At 46.1% G+C, this 15016-nt stretch overlaps 2 protein-coding genes across 3 annotated transcripts in view; one reads left to right on the top strand and one right to left on the bottom strand.

Annotated features, from left to right (window-relative positions):
• Window positions 1-5877, top strand: part of col28a1a (collagen, type XXVIII, alpha 1a) — a 29940-nt gene extending 24063 nt beyond the window's left edge. Inside the window, exons 31-34 of the mRNA XM_056412660.1 lie at window positions 244-799; window positions 1451-1589; window positions 2568-2835; window positions 3809-5877. Coding sequence (XP_056268635.1) covers window positions 244-799; window positions 1451-1589; window positions 2568-2835; window positions 3809-3981 — 1136 coding nt within the window. The 3' untranslated portion in view covers window positions 3982-5877. The remainder of the gene's footprint in view (window positions 1-243; window positions 800-1450; window positions 1590-2567; window positions 2836-3808) is intronic.
• Window positions 5831-11824, bottom strand: c1galt1a (core 1 synthase, glycoprotein-N-acetylgalactosamine 3-beta-galactosyltransferase 1a). Of its 2 annotated transcripts, none has more exons than XM_056412767.1 (3): window positions 11600-11824; window positions 8644-9308; window positions 5831-6904 (listed from the first exon to the last, which is right to left on the bottom strand). In XM_056412767.1, the coding sequence occupies exons 1-3, from the start codon at window positions 11745-11747 to the stop codon at window positions 6740-6742; spliced, it is 978 nt and encodes a 325-aa protein (XP_056268742.1). In that variant the 5' UTR covers window positions 11748-11824; the 3' UTR covers window positions 5831-6739. The 2 variants fall into 2 exon arrangements, 1 of the variants encoding a protein (XP_056268742.1); XR_008831430.1 differs by having other exon boundaries at window positions 6830-6904; window positions 7789-9308.
• Window positions 11825-15016: the final 3192 nt, after the last annotated feature.

Raw genomic sequence — 15016 nt, forward strand, 5'->3', positions numbered from 1 at the left:
AGTAAATTTTTTGCTAAGAAATCCCCATAAATCCAACACACAGGACCTTAAGTAGAAAACTTACTGTGTGATGTAATGCAGTCCCACTAAAGGGCTTAAAACAGACCAAACAGACCGGAGCAATGGAGTAGAAACAAGGCTGAACTGAGGGTTTAAAGTCTATCTCTGTTCCATCCTGTAATCTTAAACACTGTAAAGTTGTTCTGCGATGTTTTTATACTTATTCCTGCCGTGTGTTGCCAGGCTGTGGCCTCCAGTGCAGAGACAGCCCTCTGGAGCTGGTGTTTGTGATAGACAGCTCTGAGAGCGTGGGACCGCAGAACTTTGAGTTGGTGAAGGACTTTGTGAACGCGCTCATCGACCGCGTGGCGGTGAGCCGCGAAGCCGCTCGCGTGGGCGTGGTGCTCTTCAGCCACGTGGACGTGGTGGCGGTCAGCCTGCAGCAGCAGTCCAGCCGGGGCGACGTCAAGGCCGCCGTCCGCAAGATGCCCTACCTCGGCGAGGGCACCTTCACGGGCAGCGCCATCCATCGGGCCAACCAGCTGTTCCGGGCCTCGCGGCCCGGCGTGAGGAAGGTGGCCGTGGTCCTGACGGACGGGCAGGCCGACCCCCGTGACGCCATGCCGTTTGAAGAGGCGGCGACGCGCGCCCACGCGGACGGCATCGAGATGCTCGTCATCGGAATCATGAACAAGACCGACCATCTCTACGCAGAGTTCCGGGCTCAGATGGACGTCATTGCCTCCGATCCGGAGGAAGAGCACGTCTACCTCATAGACGCCTTCAGGGAACTTCACAGAAAGCAACACATTGATCAAATAACCCATCCGAACAGCATTGGGTTTCCCTAACATGCTCTTATTGACCCTTGAGACATAAATCGCGGTGATTTGCGCCATGACTAGCTCCTCTTCTCAGATTCAGAACTCGGAGAGCTTTGATCACACAGGATCACCCACCTGTCTGAAATCTGCATTTCAATCATTCTCCACTTCTAATGTAATAGTTTCTTGGAACATGTATCCATGGCGGCACTGAAAACATCGATTGCTAGCAGCTAATGTAGCACGACTTTCATGGTGCATGTTTACAGTCGTAGGTATAGTGTGCATGTTTACAGCAGTCACAACTTTTTTCGTGGAGTACTGGTATCTTACATCTTTATGAAAGAGGTTAGTACAGTTGAAGAAGTCATGTTCATGTTGTATTGTTGGTCACACTCAGTCTGCTGACCTGCATGGTCATAACTGTTGATTGGAGCATCTGAGAATCCAAATTGGTCCAGGAGTAGATCTCGTCCACCATGTCGCCGTATTGAGACTCAGTAGTTTGTGTACGTTGGCATGGAACATGTCAGAAGTCAGGAATGACACTTCCATCACGTCCTCTGATGAGTTCAACCTGTTACGGGTCATTTTCGTAACTGCATTGTTCTTTGTTTCGCTACAGATCTGGAAAGTAAAATACTCAACCACATCTGTGAGCCGAGTGGCCGGATGGCATTTCTACCAAAGTCCATCTTTCCACCTGTGGAGCTCCACCGAGAGGCTCCGGAACACGGAGAGTTCCCAGAGGAGGAAAACATACAAGTACAACACCTTCTGTCTGTCAGAATGACACGAGAAAATAACACTGGTGACATCATCCTTCAGGTGGTGAATACTGAATTAAAGTCATAACCGCAGAAGATATCTCGAGACACTTTTACATGTAGAGCAGGTCTACACTGGAGAGAGAGAGAGAGAAGAGAGAGAGGGAGAGAGAAGAGAGAGAGGGAGAGAGAGAGGGAGAGAGAGAGAGGGAGAGAGAGAGAGAGAGAGGGAGAGAGAGAGGGAGAGAGAGAGAGGGAGAGAGAGAGAGAGAGAGAGAGAGAGAGAGAGAGGAGAGAGAGAGAGAGAGAGAGGGAGAGGAGAGAGAGAGAGAGAGAGAGAGAGAGAGAGAGAGAGAGAGAGAGAGAGAGAGAGAGGAGAGAGAGAGAGAGAGGGAGAGAGAGAGAGAGAGAGAGAGAGAGAGAGAGAGAGAGAGAGAGAGAGAGAGAGAGAGAGAGAGAGAGAGAGGGAGAGAGAGAGAGAGAGAGCTATAGTAAATGTAATATTAATAGGACTAATACAAGTAATGATGGAGCCCAGTTACTGGAGCACCTGTGGAAGGCAGGTGGAGTGACCTGTGTGATCCAGACTCCAGATAGCACAGGTGAGCCTGTGGCTCCTCCCATCCTGTGGCTCCTCCCAGCCTGTGGCTGTGAAGACTTTCACCACCTGTGATCCGTCTTTCCCTCTCGCTGCAGAGTTAGATATTCTTAGTTTTAAGTGAAATGTGTCAACAATGACTGAATGTATTGCCCCAGAGTGAAAAAGACTAAATCACTCAGGATTGAATTTAATAACTCTAATCTCTTAACTTTAAACTTGTAAAGTGTCATAACAATAACATTCTGTCTTTCAAACAAGTCTGCAAGTTGCTTTTCATTGTTTTCCACCAGCGGCTTCATGGAAGAAAGAAAACACGACATTAAATGAAGCTGTCGGGTCGCAGTGTGTCTGACCTGAGCTCCTCTACTTCACCAGCTGGACCTCCCAGTGGAGCCAGAACCGGCCCTGACTCCTCAGTCAGGTCGGGTCGACGAGAACCTGGTCCATACTGAACTGTTCGTGGATCCCTGGGACGAGCTGCCAGACATCACCTTCGGCTCTCCCGGTGGCTGGGGGCCTCTGGGCCCCGGAGGGACCTCCGTTGGGGGTCCTCAGACCGCGACTAACCGACTGCACGAGGCTGAGAGCAATCTGGCTCCGGTCAGCCCTCCTCCTGCCCCCCTGACGGCCTCATCGCAGCCAGGTGAGCCACATGGACCACCTCTGATACACGTGCGCTGAAACAAGATGGTGTCACGAGAAATGAAATCCTTCTTTGTTGAGTGTTTTGTTAGTTGAGGTAACGATGTTGAGACCGAGCACACCGGGCCTTAAAGGAGGCCGTTATCATGTTTTCATGTGTCTGAGTGTTAACATTGAGGGGGGTTATTGGCAGATCTCTAGTACCGCCACACCGGCCCGTCCTCTCAAGGCAAACTGACGCATTTAGCACGACAGACCTGCCGCTTACGAGTAGGGATGGGTATCGTTTGGGTTTTTTCCGATACCGGTGCTAAACCGGTACTTTTAAAACGATACCGGTGCCTAAACGGTGCCTGAACCGATACTTTTTTTTTTAACGCACAATGAGGACATTAAAAACCTCTTTGGGCATATTCCCTGTAGAAGCCGTTATCATGGAGCACTGACACACAACGGATATCTGTTAACATACACAACACATGTTCTCCATTATATGATGTGATATGTATTGTCATGTGCAGACTTTATAGGGTTAACCTGTCACTGTGTTGATGGGCAAAGAGAACAACCAATCAGAGGGACTGAAGATGACACGTGACAAATAAAGTTTTGCTTCTGACAGCGAGAGTTACACTGAAACAAAGTGACGCCCCGCGGTCTTTATTCCTCCGTCTTTATATTCCCGGTAACACCGGGTATACAGCCGGGATCGCTGTACACCAACACATCGGCATTGGCACCGGTTTCCGGTTTACATCGCTCCCTTCGGCCCGTTGCCGATACCGATGTGGTCTTTGCAGAGTGGGGGAGTGAGATCCGAACACAAGTGGTCACGAGACTGGCGAATGCCTCAACGGGGCCTCCGACAGGGTGGCGTCGGCATGTCGAAGGTTACGCGGACGACATGCTCATGTTCGTTGAAGCTGTGTGAGAGGCGGTCCAACACACAACCATCTGTCTCCTTGTGCCTTCAGGTGAGGGCTGCAGCCAGCCTCTGGACCCGGGTCCCTGTCGGCAGTACGTGGTCAAGTGGTACTACGACCCCGAGGCCAACGCCTGCGCTCAGTTCTGGTACGGGAGTTGTCAGGGCAACGCCAACAACTTTGAGTCGGAAGCCGGCTGCAGGAGCTCCTGCGTCTACACGTAGCCGACCGCGAGAAACGGGCGAAGCGACCGCGCTCCATCGGAACAGACCGACGGAGGTGACGGAGGGCCGTCTCTCAGGCTACGTTCACACTGCAGGTGCTGCTGCTCGATTCTGAACTGCCGTCTGGTCATTTCCTAAAACTACTTCAATCTAAGATTCATACCCACATATTCAACGACAAGGAGAATCCACAAGACCGGGTGAGAATGGGTTAAACATTCAGTTTAATGTCACTTTCCTTCTGTTGTCGATACACTCAGCCTGATTCCTCTTCACACGGGACACGTGCCACAAAGCAGCTTCAGTCTGTTGGGATCCGTCTTCCCGAAGCCGAACGTCGGTGATCCCGGGTCAACCGGTTCAGTTTCCCCCGGAGTTATCCAGCTCTGAGCATGTGCACCTGAAAGCACCACCGACAATATGAAATGAACCACAGGGCGAAATACACTCAATTCAATTTATTTTGTAGAGCCCAAAATCACAAATTATCGGATCAGGGAAAAAAAATCAATATATTTTATCCGGGAGAAAAAGAAGGAAGAGGAGGATCCCTCTATCAGGAGGGACAGAAGCACACCAGATGTCATGTGAACATCGTCATAGAGTTACACAAATGATTCAAATATAAAATAGTGTTACCCCACAACTTGAATAGAATAGCAGAAAATAAATGAGGAATGTGTAACTGATAAAGTGTTAGGCTGCTACCTGTTAGTGGATCATTTGTGTTTATTTGTGCGAGATATGAGAGCGGTAGCAAATAAGAGCATATGACCCTAAACAGCAAATATATTGATTGATTTATGGACTACATGTGGATGTGGTTTACCCCTCTGATGCACCTCTAAGTGACCTCAACAATATGTGATCTTTGCATGTTATGCATTTCATCCTTTTTTTACACATTATAATGTTATTTTATTTTATTCTTTGCGATAGAAAAAAGAAAATGTTTGTATTACTACTCCAAAAATGTGCGACATTGGTCAAAAATGACCCAAATGTAATCTCAATGTGTTTGCTGAGTGAGTGCACACGCGTTGGGTTTGTGATGAGATGACAACGAAGTTAGAGTTTTCCACTTCTTTCTTTTTTCACTTCCTGAGGGTCAGGGGCTAAGAAAACACTAAATATGAGCGCGGTCGACCCGTGTTGTGCATCGGAGGATCAAAACGGAGCAGAGCGCTGCTGGAGCAGGATTTTATTTCACGTGACAACAATAGAAACCCGATGTCAGCATGGCGATAAGAATTCAGTCATGACACTATGACGACACAAAAAACACACAGAGCACAGGGCGAAACAGCAGAATTGAGGGACTGTCACCTGCAATGTGAACATAGTTATGTATATTATTGTTACAGATGTAGTTTATGGACCTCACGGCGTATAAAACATTTAATCTTAGGGCACTTCCTCTTGCGGGTCACGGTGTGTCGACGATCCACACACTGTGCACACTGTGTACTCTACAGCGGTGGATTGGGTGTGTTATCACGCTGTGGACGCCCTCCATTGAAATAAACGGGAGAATCGTCCCTAAGCAAAGCATTATACTGCTGTGGGCCGGGCCAAGATGAAAGGCTCACCTAAACAAAGACTCAATATCAGTTCATGTATACATAATGCTCTATTGAACATATGTTCCCAGCCCCCCCCCCCTTGTCCTGGGGGCGTGGCCTAACCGTGGATGAGTTATGCAACACCCAAATTGTGCCGTAGCTACTTCAATATTGATGTCTTAGTTCCTCCTTTGTGATGAATGTTGTGTGAAAAGTGACTGTAACATGTATTGTTTCATTGTTTAAGACAGTTGAAATGCCAGAAGGAATAGTAAACTTAGAGCATGGTAGTTTGACAATAACATTTTTAATAAATACAAATACAATTTCTTAATGGTCGTCGATTTGTATAACCCTTTCAAACAGAGAGATATGGCTTCAGACTTTGAGTACATGCTCACAACTCATCCTTTTCCAAGTCTTTGGTTCCGAGTCTTTAGTCTCAGGACTAGAGCTGGAGTCCAGGTCCAGTCTGAAGTATTTGGTCTGGAATCCAAGTCTCTCAGCTCGTGGTTGCTTCATATTTATTGTAGAACTTGAGACAATAATCAAGAAGTGGAAGAATAATCTAATTTCGCTTCTGCTCAAATTCACAAGTGAATGCTTCCGGCGTACTGAATGCACCAACAGTGTCGCCGATACCCAGACGCATACGCAGTAGCTTCGTCTTCATAGTGCGATACATTATGCATCTGATGGTACCAGGGAGACGAGATCATCACTAATGTCTAATGCACACATATGAGTAGTCGACTATGTATTGTGGTACAAAGACCTGCTTTGTTTGCACCATTGTAATGATCAATTTCCATTGGCCTTCATCCCATCTTATCTTTATCGATAAGACTTGTAGTTTTTTAGGTGGCTATTTTCGATCAGTAGGTCTTTTCAGTGCATGGCTAGATATACCCCACCCTAATATAACTACACTAAGCTCACAACACAAACTGAACAGATGTCTTCCCAGAGAGAAGGCTTGTTGATGAACGGTTCAATCAAACCTTCGTCAGACTTGGACTTGCAGCTGGAGGGAATCGACACGTCGATTCATCCGAAGAGTCTTGAATCATAAAGTTATGGTCTAGGAGATTAAAATATAATATGGTGAGTGAATTAAGCTGGGCTCTGAACCCTGCTGAGCCCCTCAAGCCCTTCTATAATAATAAGTACATAGGTTCTCGTGCACACGTAACATTTTATGTGGACTTCGTCGTGGTCTGGAATTCAGTTTTCTCATCCGGATTGAATCTGTATTTGTATCCGTAAGGCCGCAGGTGGTACGTCAGGTACTCCAGAGCGTACAGCTGGACGGCGTAGATGTAGTGGAAGGACACGACAAAATCAGAGCAGCAGCCTGGACCCTGGAGAGAAAAGAGAGAACCAGAATCAGAATCAGAATCAGAATCAGAATTGTATTTATTGCCAAGTAGGTTTTCACCTACCTGGAATTTGTTCTGGTGTATAGGTGCATACAGTGAACATAAAATGAACATAAAACATAAAAACATACAAACACAATAAGTACTATACAAACACAATAAGTACTACTAAAAATAAAAAAAGCAGGGCAGGAGTGCAAAAGTGCATGTGCAATGTTCAGTGTGCAAAGTAGTGCGAGCATAACACAGGCTTGAGGTGTGGGGGAGGGGAGGTGACCACGTCAGGTGGGGGTCCGGGCCTTGTTCATGAGGCCAACGGCAGCTGGGAAGAAGCTGGTTTTGTGGCGTGAGGTTTTGGTCCTGATGGACCGCAGCCTCCTGCCGGAGGGAAGGACCTCAAAGAGGATGTGACCCGGGTGGGAGGGATCGGCCACAATGTGACCCGGGTGGGAGGGATCGGCCACAATGTGACCCGGGTGTGAGGGGTCGGCCACAATGTGACCCGGGTGGGAGGGATCGGCCACAATGTGACCCGGGTGTGAGGGGTCGGCCACAATGTGACCCGGGTGGGAGGGGTCGGCCACAATGTGACCCGGGTGGGAGGGATCGGCCACAATGTGACCCGGGTGGGAGGGGTCGGCCACAATGTGACCCGGGTGGGAGGGATCGGCCACAATGTGACCCGGGTGGGAGGGATCGGCTACAATGTGACCCGGGTGGGAGGGGTCGGCCACAATGTGACCCGGGTGGGAGGGATCGGCTACAATGTGACCCGGGTGGGAGGGATCGGCCACAATGTGACCCGCCCGCCTCAGGATCCTAGAGGCCAACAGGTCCTGTAGAGATGGCAGATTGCAGCCAATCACCTTCTGGGCAGAACGGATGACACGCTGCAGTCGGCCTTTGTCACTGGCAGTGGCAGCAGCAGCGTACCAGGTGGGGATGCAGGAGGAGAGGATGGACTCCATGATGCAGGTGGAGAAGTGCACCATCATTGTCTTTGGCAGGTTGAACTTCTTCAGCTGCCGCAGAAAGAACATCCTCTGTTGAGCTCTTTTGGTGAGGGAGCTGATGTTCAGCTCCCACTTGAGGTCCTGGGAGATGATGGTGCCCAGGAAGCGGAAGGACTCTGCAGTGTCTTCAGAGCATTTAGGTTAGCACGGCTGTGCTCCAACAGCAGGAAGCCAAAGACGACTCAGGTCTGAAGGTTGAATACCGTGAACTTCCATCCACTACACACATTACACTCTACACTGTGTACATGTACACCCCGGTAACAACAACATTTGCTCCTCCTTTAGGTTCAGTATTCCCTTTGTGCCATCTGATGATCAGATATCAAGCTCCTCTTTTATGGAACCAGCTTCACCTTCAGCTTCATGTCATGTGACCGAAGGACACATTAGAGTTACAACACATTCAATGAATATGACAGAGTCTATGAATCGTTGACACTTAAAAAACTTAGATTACAAAAACAAGATAAATGTAGCATTAGAAAGAGGAAATTACAGTAATCCAAGAACAAAATCTATTTTTTTTCATAATTATATATCAGTAGGCTTTAAAATATGTGACTGACAATAGGTAAACAGCAAGACTTGAAGAAAAGATGTAGTATTAAATGTCATAGTTGTGTCACGGGTCGCACCACGGGTAGCGAGGGGCAAGAGCTCATGAATCCCAATTCCCAACAGGACTTATTGCACTGTGTTGCATACCTCTACTGGAGGGTAGTGGTCGTAAATCAGATACCAAGGCCTCGGCCTCGAGGCCTGCCTAACCAGGTAGTGGTCTGGAGGATAAGGATGAAAAGTCTGTCTCCCCTTAATATCTCTGGAGTCCGCCGGCTCCACCTTCATCGTCTCCATACATTGGCCCACAGCAATGTCCTCTATGGTGGTGAAGTGGGTACACTTCCCAGTATCGAACCCTTCGACGAATCTCCTGAGTGCTTCCTTACTGAGGACGTAACCTGCTCCTCCACTCATGTAGCCTTGACGGATGAAGGGGGTAAACCTCCTGCCCAGGTACAGCGGCTTCAGTGGATCATATCTGGACAAGGTGTAGCGTAGATTCTCTACGACCACAAACGTGTCGTCGTCCGCCTTCAGGAACCAGTCGGCTTCGTCCAGGTGGTGCCGGTGGATGTACTGGAAGGCTCGGATGGTCTTCCAGTACAGGTTTTCCCTCCCCTCGCTCACGTTGAGCCCCACGGTGGGGAAGTCCGTCTTCACTGAGCTCATGTACAGCACTTTGTTGCAGCGCTTGGCCCATGTGTTCCTGATGTGCTTGGTTCTGGATTCTAAGTAGTTGGGCCCCGTCATGATCCAGCACAAGATCCGCGTTGAGCCGGAGGAATTAGCCGCTGAGCTCTTGTTCTCAACTGGAGGGAATAAAGAACAAAGCATCAGAAATAGGTTGTGCGGAGGTTTAAGACCTACGGTCGATCGGGGCTTGATCAACCGGTTGATCGGAACTTGGTCGTTCTGGAGTTGATCAACCGGTGGATCGGAACTTGGTCGATCGGGACTTGTTCAATCGACCAATCGGGACTTGGTCGATCGGAACTTGATCGATCTGGACTTGTTCAACCGGGACTTGGTCGATCGCGGCTTGATCAACCGGCCGATCGAGACTTGGTCGATCGGGGCTTGATCAACCAGTCGATCGGGACTTGGTCGATCGGGACTTGATCAACCGGTCAATCAAAACTTGGTCGATCTGGACTTGATCAACCGGTCGATCAGAACTTTGTCGATCGGAACTTGATCAACCGGTCGATCGGAACTTGGTCGATCTGGACTTGGTGGATCTGGACTTTATCAATCGGTCGATCAGAACTTGGTCGATCTGGACTTCATCAACTGGTCGATCGAAACTCGGTCGATCTGGACTTAATGAACTGGTTGATCGGAACTTGGTCGATCGGAACTTGGTCGATCGGGGCTTGATCATCCGGCCAATCGAGACTTGGTCGATCGGGGCTTGATCAACCAGTCGATCGGGACTTGAAAAGCATGTGGCCACAACAAATAGTTAGATTGGTGATCTTTACGATACCTCATTTTATTTAAAAAATCTCAATAAAGGTGTCAGCTGGCTGGCGACGCCTTATCAACATAAATTACCTCGCTGTCTCCGATATATTATGTCATCTCCAGTTTAATCAGAATATAAAGCTTCTGTTTCCTGTGTGCCAGAGACGTATGTTACGTCTCTGGCACACAGCTGATAGGTCTGTCTCCTGTTTACATGACGCACCATGACGCTAGCTTGTTGTTAGGACATGGGGAGGCTTGAGCATGATACATACATTGTTGATTGAGAATAGCTGCCCATGCTCTTAATTATTATGGTATGTTGGCAGTTAATAAACATTCCGCTGACAAAGGTTTGGAATGGATCTTAGACGACCGGCTGCACGCTGTAAACGGAGCAAATCCGTCACACCCTCTTTGCTCGCTCCGCTTATAATAAACACTTCATGCCAGTTCACCTCTTGTGTGTTAAGACTGTTAAAATTCATATTAAGATAAGAGTGATTCATAACTCTAGTCTAAATAGTTTCTGCAGAACAGTGATTAAATTGAGTTGAAACAGGACTTTCACTCAGGAGACCACTGTTTGTGTCCTGAGTGAAACAAAAGGACTTGATTTATGTGAAGGGAAGCGATTAGGGCGGGGATTGAACCACCAACCCCTGATTGAAAGGTGGACCTGCTGACCAACAGTCAACCATGAATTAAAAAACATTACTGCTGTATGTTTACACTCTTGAATGCAATACTTTTACTTTACAGTAGTTTTACATTAGTGTTGCATTGGGACATTTTCTGTTAGACCTATAAAGCTAATTCATTCAGTTTTTGTAGAACTTCCACATAAAACCATCATAACCAGGACCCTTAACCCTCACCGACCAATTTATTAAACAACCAAACCTACTGAACAGAATAAGCTACTGTGATACAACCAATATAGCAAAATGGCAACTTATTTATTCTCAAAACATTAGTTATGTGATTACCAGTTTCATTTTTATACACTTTTAAGGATCTGCTTTCAATAAAGTTTGAATAATTCGAAAGTATGAATATCATTTTCTCTTTTTAGCTGAATTTGTCTTTGATTTCCTAAAAAACTGTACAGTAAAATCTTTTGAAAATCACCATGGACATAGCAGAGATCCTCATGAACAACATGCTTGTGTCATTTTTATATACACTTTTAAGTATCTGCTTTAATAACAGTTATAATATTGTGAAATTATGAATAGAATCGAATTTGCACTGACTCAAAATCAGTCGAGTAATAGAACGTCATATGTTATTGTAATATTATTTTGTATAATGTCCAAATGTATGTGGTTTTTTACTTGTTATATCAAACTAGAGAAATGATTGCTTGAATAAATAGTCAACAGCAACGGAACAGTCATTACGCGCGACCCATTACGCATGGCTGTGGTTGTTTACAGAGTCCATACAACTCATTATTCTCATGTATGCTCTACCTATAACTGTCGACATGACTTCATCTTTATTATTATTGTAAAGTGACACGTATACCTACTTTTTTCTTCAAGGATTAACAAAGAGTGATACCTCTTATTGTGGCGCATCAGCCATAACACGTGCATAGAAAGGATGACATATGGGTTAAACAGGTGCCCACCTGTGTGTCCGTGATGTCTGACGTCATGCTTGGCATTCCAGTAAGTGGCTTGTTGGGTTGAAAAGTTTGAGTCCAACAGAAAAAAAGAAGAGAGGAATCCTATTATGAGCCCAGTGTTGAAGAATAAACGAGACGTATTGACCCTCATCCTCTACAATGACGTCACTCACTGCTCCACGCGCACCAGCTGCTCTAAAAAAGAAAGATGAGAATGAAGCCCATAAAGTTGACAGCTGCCAGTCGGGACACACGTGTTGAGGACTAAGGATGAATAAGGATGAGCCCCTGAGCTGCAGCTTGCTCTCAAGTTTATGTTCCGGACTGTTAGCCACGCCCACCTCATCAGCTTATTCTACCTAAAAAAAAAAAAAAAAACCTTCAGGAGAGCAACAGAGGAGGATCCCTCTGCAGGATGGACAGGTGTAATAAATGTCATGTGACCAGATAAACAATAGCATTCATGTGACCAGATGAACAATAGATGTCATGTGACCAGATGAACAGATGAGTTAGCTGCAGCACATTCAATGAGTATGAAATATGTCCAGGGCTTTTATTGTGAAAGGTTTTGTGAGTGGATGGGGTCAGCGCTGCCTTTATCAAGGTCTAAATGAATAATCAGAGGTTGATGTCTTGGTTTGGATTACAGATCAAGAATTAGAAAAAAAACAAGTTCCTAATTTGACACAAAGACATTTGCGTTCTTTGTGAAAGTTTTCGTGAAAAACACTAAAGCTGGTAGAAATATATTTGCGTTCAAATTAAATCACACAGACCGAATGCCTAACGACGAAAACATATATAAAACTGAAAGAGACAACAATAAAGAGCTCCTTCCTTATCTGAACGGGATTGGGAGAGAGGCGGTGACCCGGTCTTATTACGATCTTCGCCATGTTGTTTTTTCCCAACTGATGAACGGAAGTTACCATATTGGAACGTGATGGACTGCCGTAGAGACCTGTCAATCACCTGGTAGCCCCGCCCTAAAGCGTACCCTGCTTTATGGTCTGTTTGACTCTACAAACTCATGTTTTCAATGTTTACTCAGGGAATACATCAAGGCGACCCAGCTGGTCAGTCGAGAGAATGCAGAACCGGATGCAACCCAATAATATGACGTGTCTGTGGGGTTTTCACCTTAATGATAAAGCCCCGCTAGTTCAATTATCAGACCAACTCCAATGACCACAGATGACAGACTCGAGCTCGTAGTTTTACTTGTCACAAGGAGAATGCCTGTGCTGTGCCTCCGCACTCACCCAAAACACTCTGGCTCAGTTCTCCCCCGACAGTCCTTTTATTGAAGCAAGTCATTTACACAAAACAGGATGAGGTCTCTTATCAGTATGAGCTTCATGACCTTGAGTCCTGTGGTGTGGATGTGGGTGAGTTATGTGGGGAGACCTGAAACAAACCCTTGTTCCTGTGTCTGCTCATTAATCAGATGTGACCCTGGAACCTTTTGCTCTCAGGGTGACCGGTACAGAATAAACAACACAGCAACAATATGATTGTAATTATTAATCTTCTTCTAATAATTACAACCCCGAGGAGTAAACAATAATTCATAGGGCTTACATTCTTTAATACAAATTGAAAACACATGCTCTAAAACCTAACATTATACATCCATTGTTGATTGAGAATAGCTGCCCATGCTCTTTATTATGGTATGTTGGCAATTGATAAACATTCCGCTACAAAAGGTTTGGACCGGATCTTAGACGACCGGCTGCACGCTGTAAACGGAGCAAATCCGTCACACCCTCTTTGCTCACTCCGCTTATAATAAACACTTCATGCCAGATTAGGGCGGGGATTGAACCACCAACCCCCTGATTAAAAAACGGACCTGCTAACCACTGGCCCACAGTCTACCATTTATATATATATATATATATATATATATATATTTCCAGGCAGACCATGATGTTTTACCACCCTTAAGTGGTTTTGTTGCTCATATAGCTCTACCTATAACTGTCGACATGACTTCATCTTTATTATTATTGTAAAGTGACACGTAGACCTACTTTTTTCTTAAAGGATTAACAAAGAGTGATACCTCTTATTGTGGCTCATCAGCCATAACACGTGCATAAAAAGGATGACATATGGGTCAAACAGGTGCCCACCTGTGTGTCCGTGCTGTCTGACATCATGCTTGGCATTCCAGGAAGTGGCTTGTTGGGTTGAAAAGTTTGAGTCCAACAGAAAAAAAGAAGAGAGGAATCCTATTATGAGCCCAGTAGAGATGCACCGATCAGGTTTTTGGTGCCGATCACCGATCACCGATCACTGGAATCAGTATCTGCCGATCCGATAATACCGATCACCGATCATGGTGTCGATTGAAGCATTCTATTTATTGTGTAGCATTATTATTGCCTAGGACTATGAGGAAATACATATATAAAGCAACTCAAACATTAAAGAAATTACCGATTTCTTTAAACATTTAGGACTTTTACTTTGAAAAATGTCCTAATTGATACATTAAAATTGTTTGATTGCTATTGTAGGGGATTTCAGATATGTATGGAACACATCTGCATTATTCATTTCCTGGAACTCTTGGGGAAATCTATATACAGGACTTTTTTTAACATACAAAAGTCAGACTTATTTTTATAAACTCTTCCTTGGTACAGTAAAAATGTTTTAATGTTAGCATAATTTAAGCTAAATCTCAGAAACGATCTATAAAGATACAAAATCAGTTCATAGTTTACTTTTATCTGTTCGTGTATGATTTGTCGACATCTTATTTTGATAAACGGATGTTGTTTCACGTGGTTCTTTCCGCTAACTTTGCAAAACCGGATGTTGTCACATAAATCCTTCCGCTAACTTTATCAAAACCCTCTTTGCTCCCGATGGAATGTGTTTACCGTGAACATCAGTCTATAGGGGCAGACATGTGAGAGTCGGCTGAGTCGACCCAGAGATTCAACTCTGGGGACGGGGACGCCGCTCGGTGGTGAGGATCCCCTCGTGGACCTCTCACTCTGCGGCCCTCGCCGGGCGCATCGTCTCCGTTGCGCTGCGATTGAAATGTCTGATAGTTCTCGCAGATGTTACGTCATCTGATCGGCCGTTTTGAGAACGCCGATCAAAACCGATAATGGCAATATCGGCCGATATGGATCGGCGCCGATCAGATCGGTGCATCCCTAGAGCCCAGTGTTGAAGAATAAACGAGACGTATTGACCCTCATCCTCCTGACGTCACTCACTGCTCCACGCGCACCAGTTGCTCTAAAAAAGAAAGATGAGAATGAAGCCCATAAAGTTGACAGCTGCCAGTCGGGACACACGTGTTGAGGACTAAGGATGAATAAGGATGAGCCCCTGAGCTGCAGCTTGCTCTCAAATGTATGTACCGGACGCGGCGCGCGCGCGCACAGTCATGCG

The sequence above is a fragment of the Pseudoliparis swirei genome, chromosome 1, assembly GCF_029220125.1.
Source record: "Pseudoliparis swirei isolate HS2019 ecotype Mariana Trench chromosome 1, NWPU_hadal_v1, whole genome shotgun sequence".
In the NCBI taxonomy this organism is placed as follows: Eukaryota; Metazoa; Chordata; class Actinopteri; order Perciformes; family Liparidae; genus Pseudoliparis; species Pseudoliparis swirei.